At 42.4% G+C, this 11627-nt stretch overlaps 1 protein-coding gene across 1 annotated transcript in view; it reads left to right on the top strand.

Annotated features, from left to right (window-relative positions):
* The window catches only part of Enpep (glutamyl aminopeptidase), a 68572-nt gene that overhangs the window by 33773 nt on the left and 23172 nt on the right, over positions 1–11627 (top strand). Inside the window, exons 9-11 of the mRNA XM_031376170.1 lie at positions 1454–1519; positions 1651–1802; positions 8778–8857. Of these exons, the coding sequence (XP_031232030.1) occupies positions 1454–1519; positions 1651–1802; positions 8778–8857 (298 nt within the window). The remainder of the gene's footprint in view (positions 1–1453; positions 1520–1650; positions 1803–8777; positions 8858–11627) is intronic.

Raw genomic sequence — 11627 nt, 5'->3', positions numbered from 1 at the left:
GGCCTCGAACTCAGAAATCCACCTGCCTCTACCTCCCAAGCGCTGGGATTAAAGGTGTGCACTACCACGCCTGGCAAGCATTCAGACTCTTGCTAACTAGTCTCAGATACACCTCTCTTCCTCTAAGGACATAGGCATTTGGCTAGGGCCATTTCTTTCATCTCAAAAACAGGATCATTATATTAAGTAATATTTAAGGTCTTATCCAGTTCCAAGATGGCTTGCCTATTTTTCTGCTGAAAATCTTGTAAGTGCACAAAGAAACCATTTAGAAGGATAGACACAAGGTCAAAGCCAGCCTAGATTACACAGGGAAATTCTGTCTCAAAAGTAAACAAGAAACAAACAAACAAACAAAAGCACACTACGCAAATGAAGTCCTCTGAGATGCTTTTATGAAGGTTCTACTCCCTAGAAGATGGCATTTGCCTGTAGCTACAGTTAGAATTGTTATTATATACTAAGTATTATTATATACTAAGAGTCTGGAATGAAGATCAGAAACACACTTCTGCCTTCCTTTGCCTGCCCTCTGGTGGTAGTGTTGAGAAGTGAGTTAACCAAAACAATTAACATGGGGGTGGGATTCCAAGCCAGCCTGTTGGAGATGTTCTGGGATTCTAAGTTTGCTTTTTTTCTAAGTGTCCAAAATCAAGAAGAATCTAGAAGATAATGTGACCCAGATATACCTCCTGAAAAGTTAAAGCAGTTTAGAGATTAAATGTTACATACAAAACTACGCACTGGGAACACTTGAAAAGTTTGATTTCTAGGTAAGATTCCCACATATTAAATAGCACAGGTCTACAAAGCCACAGGAGAGAGAGAGCAGAAACATTGGCAAGTCTCCGAAAGACCAAACCCCCAGCAATGGCCAGGTAAGACATTAGAAAAGACTGAGATAGTTCTCTGGGGGCATGCCCCGGTGCTTCTGAAATTCCCAGGCAGAGTTCTTGTGAGCAGAACTTCCCAAGGGGCAGGCAGCTCTCTATTTAAAAAGGTTTATGTTTTAAAAGTATTTGAAGAATAAAGACTTGCTCTCCAAAGTCAATAATTTCTCCCATCCACTCATAACCATCTTTATTGTTATTCAGAAGACCACATGCCTGTTCATTTCCTTAGCATGGCAAATTGGACCCACTACCATTTAAGTTCAAGAACTAAAGACGTGTCCACCTTTAAGATGGCTGAAAAATGGAAAGAATACTTAATAATAGGAAAATCAAACGGCACTGAACTATCAGTGTCCGGAAATGATGTTTTACTGCAAGAAAGCCACGGCTATTTCTCGTGGTGTGTGTGTGTGTGTGTGTGTGTGTGTGTGTGTGTGTGTGTGTGTGTGTGTGTGATCTCATGCCATGAAAGCAGCATGAACAGTTGTCGGAGTTTAGGGGGAGGATGTAGAGGTACAAGGAGAGCCAAGGCTGGGCTTTAAAGCACTCATCTTTTACAGATCTACTTGAAAAATTTCCAGTTCAAGAATGCAAAAACTTCAGACTTTTGGGACTCACTGGAAGAGGTAATGAAGGCAATATTCTCAAACATTTCTTTGTCCGGTTCAAAAGTGATTTACATTTTAATATCACTAGTTATTTTTAATTTCCCTTCACTTATAAATTAATGGAGCTCCATTGTCCCCCCCAATGACAGGCAAGTAATCAACCAGTGAAAGAAGTAATGGACAGTTGGACTAGCCAGATGGGCTATCCTGTGGTGACTGTGAGTGGAAGGCAGAACATCATCCAGAAACGCTTTCTGTTGGACTCCAAAGCTGATCCTTCCCAGCCACCATCAGAGCTTGGGTAATGATGACTCACTTAAAAGAACAGTAGACTTTGTTCAACAGGAATATTGCTCATATGCTTAGGCCCTGCTATCGTGGTATATGATTGGCACGTGTGAGTTCAAAGCTAGCCAAGTGACAGACTGAGCATGTGCCCACGTTTATCTTCTACGTAGACACCAAAGGATGGAAGCCGTAAAAGAAGTAAAGCTGGCATGGTGTTGTACATGAATGGGTGGGGCTGTAGGCAGTATAGAATGCTGGGAGAGAGGCTGATGAAGAAATCATGGTCCCAGGGGAACAGGGAAAGATGCTGGCAGATAATAACAGGAGCCTCCCTGTCCCTCGACAGGCTCTGCACTCACAGTGTGCAGTGCACAATAAAGAGTACAGAGGAGCCTTGAGAAATGAAGCCGAAAAGGGGTCGAATAATGTGTCCAGGCTGTGCCGTTTAGACCTCCCCCCTCCACTTCGTTCCCGCTCATCACTCTTGAGCCCAGACTGTGCCGTTTGGATCTCCCCTCCACTTGGTTCCTATTCATCAATCTTCCCTCACTGTAGAGAACTCTCAGAAGTCTGGCAGTGACAGCAGGCAGGAATCCAGATGCCTAGTTCCCTCCCCCCACCCCCCAAAAATAAACTAAACAGTACAGGACAGCCAAAGACTTCCACAGTGGAGGCTCCGGAGCAAAGGCATCCTTGTAAGGAAGGTGGGCTGGGCATCCCCTACGACCTGCTCACGGGAGAAGCGCATTTCCAAAAACCTACCTCCCTCTCTATAGAAGGGATGGCATCCAAGCCCTCAAGAATAATTAATCTGGTCTTGAGAGATGATTCAGCTGGTAGTAGGTTTGCCATGTAAGCTCCAGGGCCCGAGTTTGCATCCCTAGAACCCATGTGAGGCCAGATAGACCAGTGTGCACTGGCAACCCCAGTACCTCTGTGGCAAGAAGCACCATGGCTTCGTGACACTCCCCAGAATCCTCAGCTCGTCTGCATACACGAAAGTGGACAACAGAGAGACCTTGTCTCGTAAAAGGTGGATGGTGAAGACCAGCACCCCAGCTTACCCTCTCACATCCATACAAGTGTCACGGCACATGCACACCCACACAGACAGATGCACACGTTGTACATGCGGACTCAAAACAACAAAGTGATCAGCTCAACTCTCCTTTCTTAAATATGAACAGATGGTGGGGGATTAGAAGGCACATGAAAAAAAAAGTCTAACCATAAGAGCTTAAACCTCAGGTGGACAAATGAAAAAGTCCTGACTGTCTAGACATTATTTAGGAACCAAAAATGAAAAAGAAAGAAAGAAAGGAAGGAAGAAAGAAAGAAAGAAAGAAAGAAAGGAAGGAAGGAAGGAAGGAAGAAAGAAAGAAAGAAAGGAAGGAAGGAAGGAAGAAAGAAAATTATAAGAACTGTTCAGAGATTTTTAAAAAGCCATTGTGCTTATTATACAAGATACTGTGCCTTAGAAAGGAAAATTGAGAACACACAAGGAAAGACTAAAATTTTCATTGAAGTAAATTTGGCAGAACTTCTCCAAAAATGTAAAACTGACCCAACGACATGCTAAGTATGAAGAGGGCAAGCACGGAAGCCTAGTGCCCGAGTTAGAGGTGAACAGCTAGGCACAGTGGAGGTGTCTGCCAGCAAGTGATAGGGCCTGGTCTAGTGTGGCAGGAGCTGTGTCTCTTCCTAACTGGCAGGGGTACTGTTTGTAGCTTGTCCTTGGGCCCCATGGGTGTATCACGTGGAAACGAACAAACCCTATGAATTGTCCTCTGAGAGCTGGTTGTGAAGCGTGAACTAGCTAGCCCTCATGTCACAGGGCAACAGTGACACCAAGAAAGGTGGGGTGAGACTCTAGCCTAGAGGTCCACTTGGGACCCTAGAGACCAGGCTAGCCTCAAACTCTGAGAATGAGTTTATTTTTAAAAATTTTGCTGTTAAAAGGAAATAGAAGTAGAAGTAACAGAAGGGAACTAGCCCATGCCCCTCATGGTTAAAGTAGGACATATTGGGTAATAAGTCAAATTAAGCCAGAGAGCCAGGCCAGAGGCTTCTGCCCAAGGGAATGTGACGGCCTAGGGTTTCAGCACCAGCTCTTCAAACTTTTTATTAATTATCAACTTATGTACAAGTTGTCCAAGGTAAATTCTCCTGACTATTTAAGCAGCACTTCACTTTGAAATTTTATCAAATTATCTTGTATATAACACATAAACTTATATATGTGATTAAATGCATCTAAACACAGCAAATTAAAACTTTATTAAATTTATTCCTAAGCCAGACAGTGCTAGCACACACCTTTAATCCCAGCACTCAACGGGGACAAGCAGACAGATCTCAGAGTTTGAGGCTAGCCTGGTCTACAGATTCAGTTCCAGGATAGCCAAGGCTATATAAAAGACATCTTGTCTCAAAAGACCTAGCAATTTCAAAGTATGAAGATTCAACTAAGACGTACAAATTGGTATCATCTACATTTTTATTTCCTGTATATTTTTATAAATTGTATTAAAGCACAAATATAGGGTCAGTGGCTTAGTGGGGGAGGACACTTGCAGCCAAATCTGATGGCCTACCTTCTTCCCTGGAAGCCACACAGTGATAGGAGAGGACGTGCTTCAACAAGTTAGCCTCTGACATCCACGTGTGCGCCTCCAGATTGAATAAATAAGTAAATAAGTGCAAACGACATTAAACCCACATATAGAGTAGATCAAAAGACATTTCGTCATGTTAAGACTAAAGCCCACAATTTTACCAAACAAGATTCTCCCCCTAATATTAAACATGGCTGCTGAGTTAAGATGTTTGAAGAGTTTTGGCCGAAATCTAAGCCAATATGTTATTCTCTTTAAATGGGTAGCTTTTTAGAAAATGTCTATAATATAAAGCCAGTAAAGTACGGTAATCTCGGCATTTTCCACAGTTAAGAGACTTAGTTTGATGGTTTGTATATGCTTGGCCCAGGGAGTGGCACTATTAGGAGTCCTGGCCTTATTGAGTGGGTGTGGTTTTGTTGAAATAGGTGTGGCCTTGTTGGATTAGGTGTGTCACGGTGGGCGTGGGCTTTAAGACCCTCAGCCTAGCTGCCTGTAGGCCAGTCTTCTGCTAGCTGCCTTCAGATGAAGATGTAGAACTCTTAGCTAGCTCTACGTGCATGATGCCTGTCTCGGCACTGGCATTCTCCACCCTGTGGATAATGGACTGAACCTCTGATCCTGTAAGCCAGGCCCAATTAAATGTTGTCCTTATAAAAGTTGATACCTTGATCATGGTGTCTATAAAACCCTAAGATACTTAGTCATTGTCAAACTTTGTCCCAGTGCTGAAGACACTCCTGCACAGTTACAGAGTTACTTTGCATAATAGCCCACATCCCCCACAAGCCCTCAGTGAAGGGAAGATAATCAGATTTTCAGGCCATCAAGCACTAGGACCAGCCCCAGGTTCACTGGATGCAACAGCTATTCTAAGGACATCATTCTGGTCCAGCTGAGCCCTCCCAGTGTGGATACTGGGTAAAGTGGGGTGTCATAACACATAGCTGGGTAAAGCTCCAGCCCTACCCACACCCCACTTTTTGTAACTCTCCTTTATCCTTTTGGTTTTTAGTTTGAGTGAAGAGACTTTCCACACCTGCCTACTTCCCGGGCCCCTTGAGCAAGTCTCCGCTACTACTTAATTCTCACTGAAGAGACCCTTGCCCCTCTTTTGTGATGACTTGGATATTTTCCGGTGTGGTTTCTCTATCACTGTATGTCACATGTACAGTATCACAAGATCAATTATTTGGGAGAAGTTACTCCAACATGAAAGAGGAGAATTACTGGGTAGGAAGAAGGTCTCTTGGGAAGCTTTAATAACTATAAACTGCTTTCTTTGCAGTTACTATTTTGTCTCAGTGAAGCAGCTTGGACACCTTTAATACTACTAGACCTTTTCAAAGTTAAACCTCCAAGGCATTTCTCACACGGGTAACCAGCAGCCAGTGGGAAGTTTCACAATAATCGTTCTTTCCTGTCCTACTTGAGAACTGATTGACTGAGCCTCGGTTAATGGGGAGAGGGGCTTGGGGAGTGTACGGGAGACTTTGCTTTCCCAGGATTTAATATTTAAGGTGAGAAAAGGGAGCAGCGCTAGCGTGTATGAAGAGCTTCCAGTTCGAAAGCGGTCATGTGTATATACAATACAATGCCAAGCACTGATTAAATCCTAGAGCTATTTGACATCCTTTGGATCTTTGGATCTATTTTATGGGAAAAAAAAAAAAAGATGTGGAAATCGAGGCAGAAAGTGATTATGCTTCTCATTCCAGGTTGGCCAGAGAGGAAGTAATGGGACCTTCATTTGAATGTAGGCAGACTAGCTACAAGACCCAAGCTGCATAGGAAGACTAGGAAAGTGGGCGAGGGAGGCGAGGGAGGTGAGGGAGGCGAGGGAGGTGAGGGAGGCGAGGGAGGGAAAGCCGCAACAGGGATGCAAACCAAGGTGGAGACATTGGCTAGTCTAGTGTGAATTCGAGGGACCCGAGGGAGAAAGCTGACAGATGACATTTGTATTTTCCCACGTTCCTCCAGTGACAACATGTGCACTGGATGTTACAGTGTGTAAGGCAACAACATCCTCTGTCTTGCAAAGCAAGCCTTCCACTAGGCAGGGTTCCCAGTAATTGTTTCCTCCTGTCATGTGAAGCCACTGATTTATTAAGCAAAGACAGCCCGGCCCTTGCTTTGTTTGAGCTAGAGGGATTGGAGTTAACAAAGAAAAAAACAAAAAAACAAAAAACAAATCTCCTTCGTTATTACTTCCCCTCTATGCAGACGCCTCCCCTAAAAAATTACAGCCAAGTGAACCCAGCATATTAGGAGTAAAATCCCTTTTTGTTATGATAATTTTTAAAATTTTATTCAGCAAGAGAATACAGTTGTAACATTTATGCTTAATATTTTTCTTAAGTTTTAAACCAGATACCGTATGCATCTTATTGTGATTCCTAGAGGCATGATTTTTAGAGATCATTTATCATAAAGTAGATTTTCTTGTCTTGGGTTTATAAAATACAATTATATATTTACAGGAAAAGAAACAGAAAATAAGCTCTTTCTTCCTCCTTGAGAACAATTTGTTACAAATCAATAGTAGCTGAACAAAGAAGCAAGAGACTTTGAAACCAAAGCTAGCCTTCCTTATGTTTCTTTTTATTAAAATATTAGACTACAATAAATACTTTCAGGCACCCTATTATCTTGTATAATTAGCATACATGAATAAGAATGTCTAAGCAGTACCTTCATCCGCGGTGGGGAGGAGGGGACTTGCCTTTTCCTAGGCTAAGGTTTAGCTCCCCCTCTTCCGAGTTGCTCTTTTGTGGTAGGCAATGGTGCTCTCTCTCAGTTACACTGTGGGCTGACCGACCTCTTCTGAGTGTCTTTCTCTTTGCTTACTCCAATATCAGGAGAAGCATAGAGCAGAAAGTTTTATCATTCAGATGAACCCTATGTGAGTCATATTGTGGTCTCCATCATCTCTTCAAATGGACCATTTCTCATCTCTGTCTGTGGGATTTCTGACTATCAGGACCATGATCCCTGATACCATTGAATTTACATAACATGTAACACCCTTTATCGCTGCATTTACACAGCTTCGCTCTTGGACATGTTATGTTTTCAAATCTTTTTCTTTACTCAGCGGAGACTAGGTACAATATCATGATGCTAAAATCAGAAGAGAGTAGTGCCACTGCCTTCCTTCATTTTGACTTAGATACTCCCAGACATCCCAGGATAGAATGCTTTGGATCAGTTTCCAGTAACACATCTTCTACCAGACTTTAGTATGGGAGAGTCCCAGGAAGGAGACTACCCTATGTGAAGACTGTGCAGCTGCTGTGGTGCTGTATGAAGTGGGATCTGTAGAGACTAGCTGGCTGCCAACTACAGGAAAGCTCTGTAGCCTGCTCAGATGTCCTTGGCAGATTAGGTAAGATAGGTTGTCACCACACCCATCCACCATGAAGAAGGGCCACATTCAGAGGAATACATTTCCTGGAACTTTGGGCTTTCAGGCTCCATCAGCCTGAGGGCATCTGCCACTTAGCCGGTTTGGAAAGCATACCCAGTTAGGGAGGGGAGAGAACTGTAAGGAGGTGGCCTTGGGTAAGCCTGAAGCATCGGTGACATTCACTAGAGAGTCAAGGTCCCCAGAACCATGTAGCTAGACATTCTACTGCAGACAGGAGGGTGGCAAGGTCAAGACTTGCCTGGGCTGCAGAATGAATTCAAAGCCAGTCTACAGGGGCTTTGTCTCAAAATAAAAAGTTAAGTAGCTCATTGCTTAAGGGCATCCTTGGCATGCAGGGGGCCCTAAGAATCAACCCTCCAATTCCACAAAACTGACACAAACAGGAGAACAAAACGGACACCGTTTCTCCTCCCCTGAGGTGACTGAACTGCTAAGTAGCAAAGGACAACACTTGGGCACCCCAGAAATAAGCTTAGCTGGTGATTTCTCTTGCAGCACTGATGTCATGGTTGCAATTACCGAGCGAATTTTAGAGATTAACATGTAATGCTTAGTGGGCAGGAAGGCAGAGTTTCAATAGAATTTGATAGAAAACATGCCATACTAGAACCTACATAGGCCTGAATGCAGAAGCTCTCTGCATTATGATGCAAAATGCTACATTTATGCAAGTTGTGTTGTGCAAGATATTTATTTCAAAGCATTTTTTACTGAATTTTGAATTTTCTTCTCCCCTATCTACTTTTATGTAAATTTCTACATTTTGTGGGTTTATAGAAACTGAGCACTATCCGGCACGACCTATCTTCGTCCCTGAAGTACATTTTACAAACTGTGTGTGTTGTGTACTAAACACTGGCTAATCACTGGTAAGGAAAAATGTATTCATCTGTTGATTTTGATATTTAAGCTTCTCATGATTGTGTTTCCTTCTTAAAACTTTTAGTTACACATGGAATATTCCAGTCAAATGGGCCGAAAATAACAACTCATGGATCACAGTGTACAACAGGTCAGACAAAGGAGGTAAATATTATTTAACACATTCATTTCTTCTTTGAGTTGATGTGTTCCAGTAAACAAATAGAAATACAGCAAGGCAGCAGTTACACCAAAACTTGTAAATTTTACCTGAAAGTCACCTCTCAACTAACTCACGCACAAGTCTAAAGTTTTGTCTACGATGAGAATGTCCCTACCTTGACACAATCCTTTTAGTGATTTATCATGGCAGACAGGAGTAAATCATAGGAGCCACAGGAATTTCACTTACCCGTCACTCACTGGGAAATCAAGCCGGAGGTTCCGACCGCTCCGGGCTCCCTCCGTGCTCCTGCCTTTCCGTTCTTTCTTCTTTTTCTCCTCTCTTTCTTCTTCTGCTCTTTACGCCAAAGAAGGAAGATGTTGAAATTCTTAAAATATTACATGAATGGCCTGCTTTTTAAATGTTCTCTCTCAATTAGAAAAATCAGCTGCAGATGTGTTTCTTCTTCTCTCTCCATTGACTTTTCTTCTCCTTGTTTGAAAAAAATGTAGGCTTCTTTAAAAACAAGGAGGTGTTATTACAAACCTCCAAATTGCTTGGGGAAAGACAGTAAGTAAGAGAGATTTTAGCATCAATCCCAGGAGAATCTTGCCTTTTTTTGTTTGTTGGTTTGGGTTGGCTTTTTTGGTTTTTGTTGTTGTTGTTGTTGTTGTTGTTGAGATATATTATTTGTGCTCTTTGCCCTTCTAGCTAGAATTCAGGTCACTCGAGAGCAGAGAGCATCTTTGCACATCTCATATCACAGGGAAGAAATCATGGAGAATCTCGCTTATTCTGCTTTAACCATTGTAACTGTTTTGAGTTACAAGACAAAATGGATTTCTTCTTTCTGTCCCATGAGAATATAGTCTCAGAACAGCGGATTCTGTAGGCTTTCTCTGGGGTTTCTTGAAGCTAAAAGCATCCTACATTCCTTCATCTCTACCTGGTTATTTGTCCTCAAATCTCAAGTAGATTACCAGAGCTGGGGTTCTAGTTCAATTGGTACAATGCTTATTCAGCATGCACAAAACCCTGGCTTCAGTTGGCAGCACCACATATAACCAGACGTGCTATAATCTCAGCATTCAGGACCTAGAAGCATGAGGATCTCAAACTCAGGGTTATCATTAGCTACCTAGTAAGTTCAAGGTCAGCCTGCAGTCAAGGGTGGCTTGAACTGCCTGAAGCTCTGGCTCAAAATACAAAATTTAAAATAAAGCGTATCACCCAGTCTCTTTGGATAGATTCCTAGCTCCATGATAGCATCCCCTGTCTTCCACATACTCAGACCTCAAGCAGCTGCTGGCCTTATGCCAATGAGGACTTAACGTATTCTGGAAATCAGTTTTGTGAATTGATATAGTACTGTTTCTCTACTGTCTCATTTCAGTTAACATTTTTCCAGGGTTCACTCATGTTGTGGCAAGGATCAATCCATCGTTCTCTTATATAATGATAATAGATATATGTGTATACATGCATACATATATACATATATAATTTTATATTCATATAGATATGTTGTCTCTTCTTTACCTGTCCACCTTTGGATCTTTTTAATCTTACTGTTAGAATCATTTGTGTAGTAGTTTTCCTGCCTCAGGTATTTTTCATCTTTGCTATTTTTTTCTCTTTTTTTCTTACGTTTATTATAAACTCTCTTACATGTTTAGTTCTAGTATCAGCTCTCCTATCTTCGCTATTATGAAGGTAAGACTCATCTCCAGGCTGTTCCTGACAGAAAACATATTCACAGGAAACCACACCCACTTCCTAGGAAACCACACCCCTCCTTAGGAAACCGCACCCCCTTCATCATTTATGCTAATGATTGTTTTGACGTTGTGGCCAACTCTGAATCCTTCCAGATTTCCCAGATCGAAGTCTTTTTGTCTCAATACTCCATGTGTGTACGCTGTGATTGAACTCTAAGCTCATTGTCTTTTGGTCTGTCTGTTGGCCATTTTCCTACTCACAGGCCCGTGTGCCAACAGAAAACGAAGAGGGCAGAAAGAGAAATAATACAGTAAAAATGTCCCACGTCAGTAATAAAAGGCACGACGAGAATGCTGGGCTTTGAGCGCCCTCGGTGGAACCGTCACCACATATTTTCCCCGTTGGTCGCTGTGTTTATCTGAGGGTCAGGAAACTGTCTCTGCAGCGGCTTGATTTGCTGTTTACCCATTTAAAAACATGAATAATTCATCCACTCTAACCCAGTTTTTCCCCAGCATTTTAATGGAGTGAGGATTTCATATAAGAGAATGTTCTAGATATTGGAAGCTCACTCAAGTGCCTCAGAAAACAAATATCAAGAGTTCAGAACAAATATTCTCCTAGTATTTGTTATATATTTATTAGAAAGAATATTTTGGAATACTCAATCCTTAATTCATTAGTTCATTCTTTCAGACAAGTTTTTGGTTTGCTTTATTTTGGGACAGAATCTCAGGTAAGGCAGCCTAGCCTCCCAGTGGTTGGGTAGTCAAGGATGACCTTGAACTCCTGACTCTCCTGCTGCCCCTTGAGAATGCTGGGATTACAGGCATGAGCCTGTATGCCTGCTTTGTATCATGCTGGGGACAGAGACGAGGATGTCATACCTGCTAGGCAAGCACTGTGAGCTGCCTTCTTAGCTGGAGAAGTTACTTTTAAAGAGTAGTTTTGGGGGTAGTTTGGGAATGAAGGCCAGAAGACTGAAGTGTAACCTTTCCTAGCCTGCAGTCTGCTGTCTAGGGCAGGTCTTCCGACACACGGGTTCTGTCATAG

This window comes from Mastomys coucha, unplaced genomic scaffold, assembly GCF_008632895.1.
Source record: "Mastomys coucha isolate ucsf_1 unplaced genomic scaffold, UCSF_Mcou_1 pScaffold16, whole genome shotgun sequence".
Lineage (NCBI taxonomy): Eukaryota > Metazoa > Chordata > Mammalia > Rodentia > Muridae > Mastomys > Mastomys coucha.
This window is presented reverse-complemented; position numbering and strand designations above follow the sequence as displayed.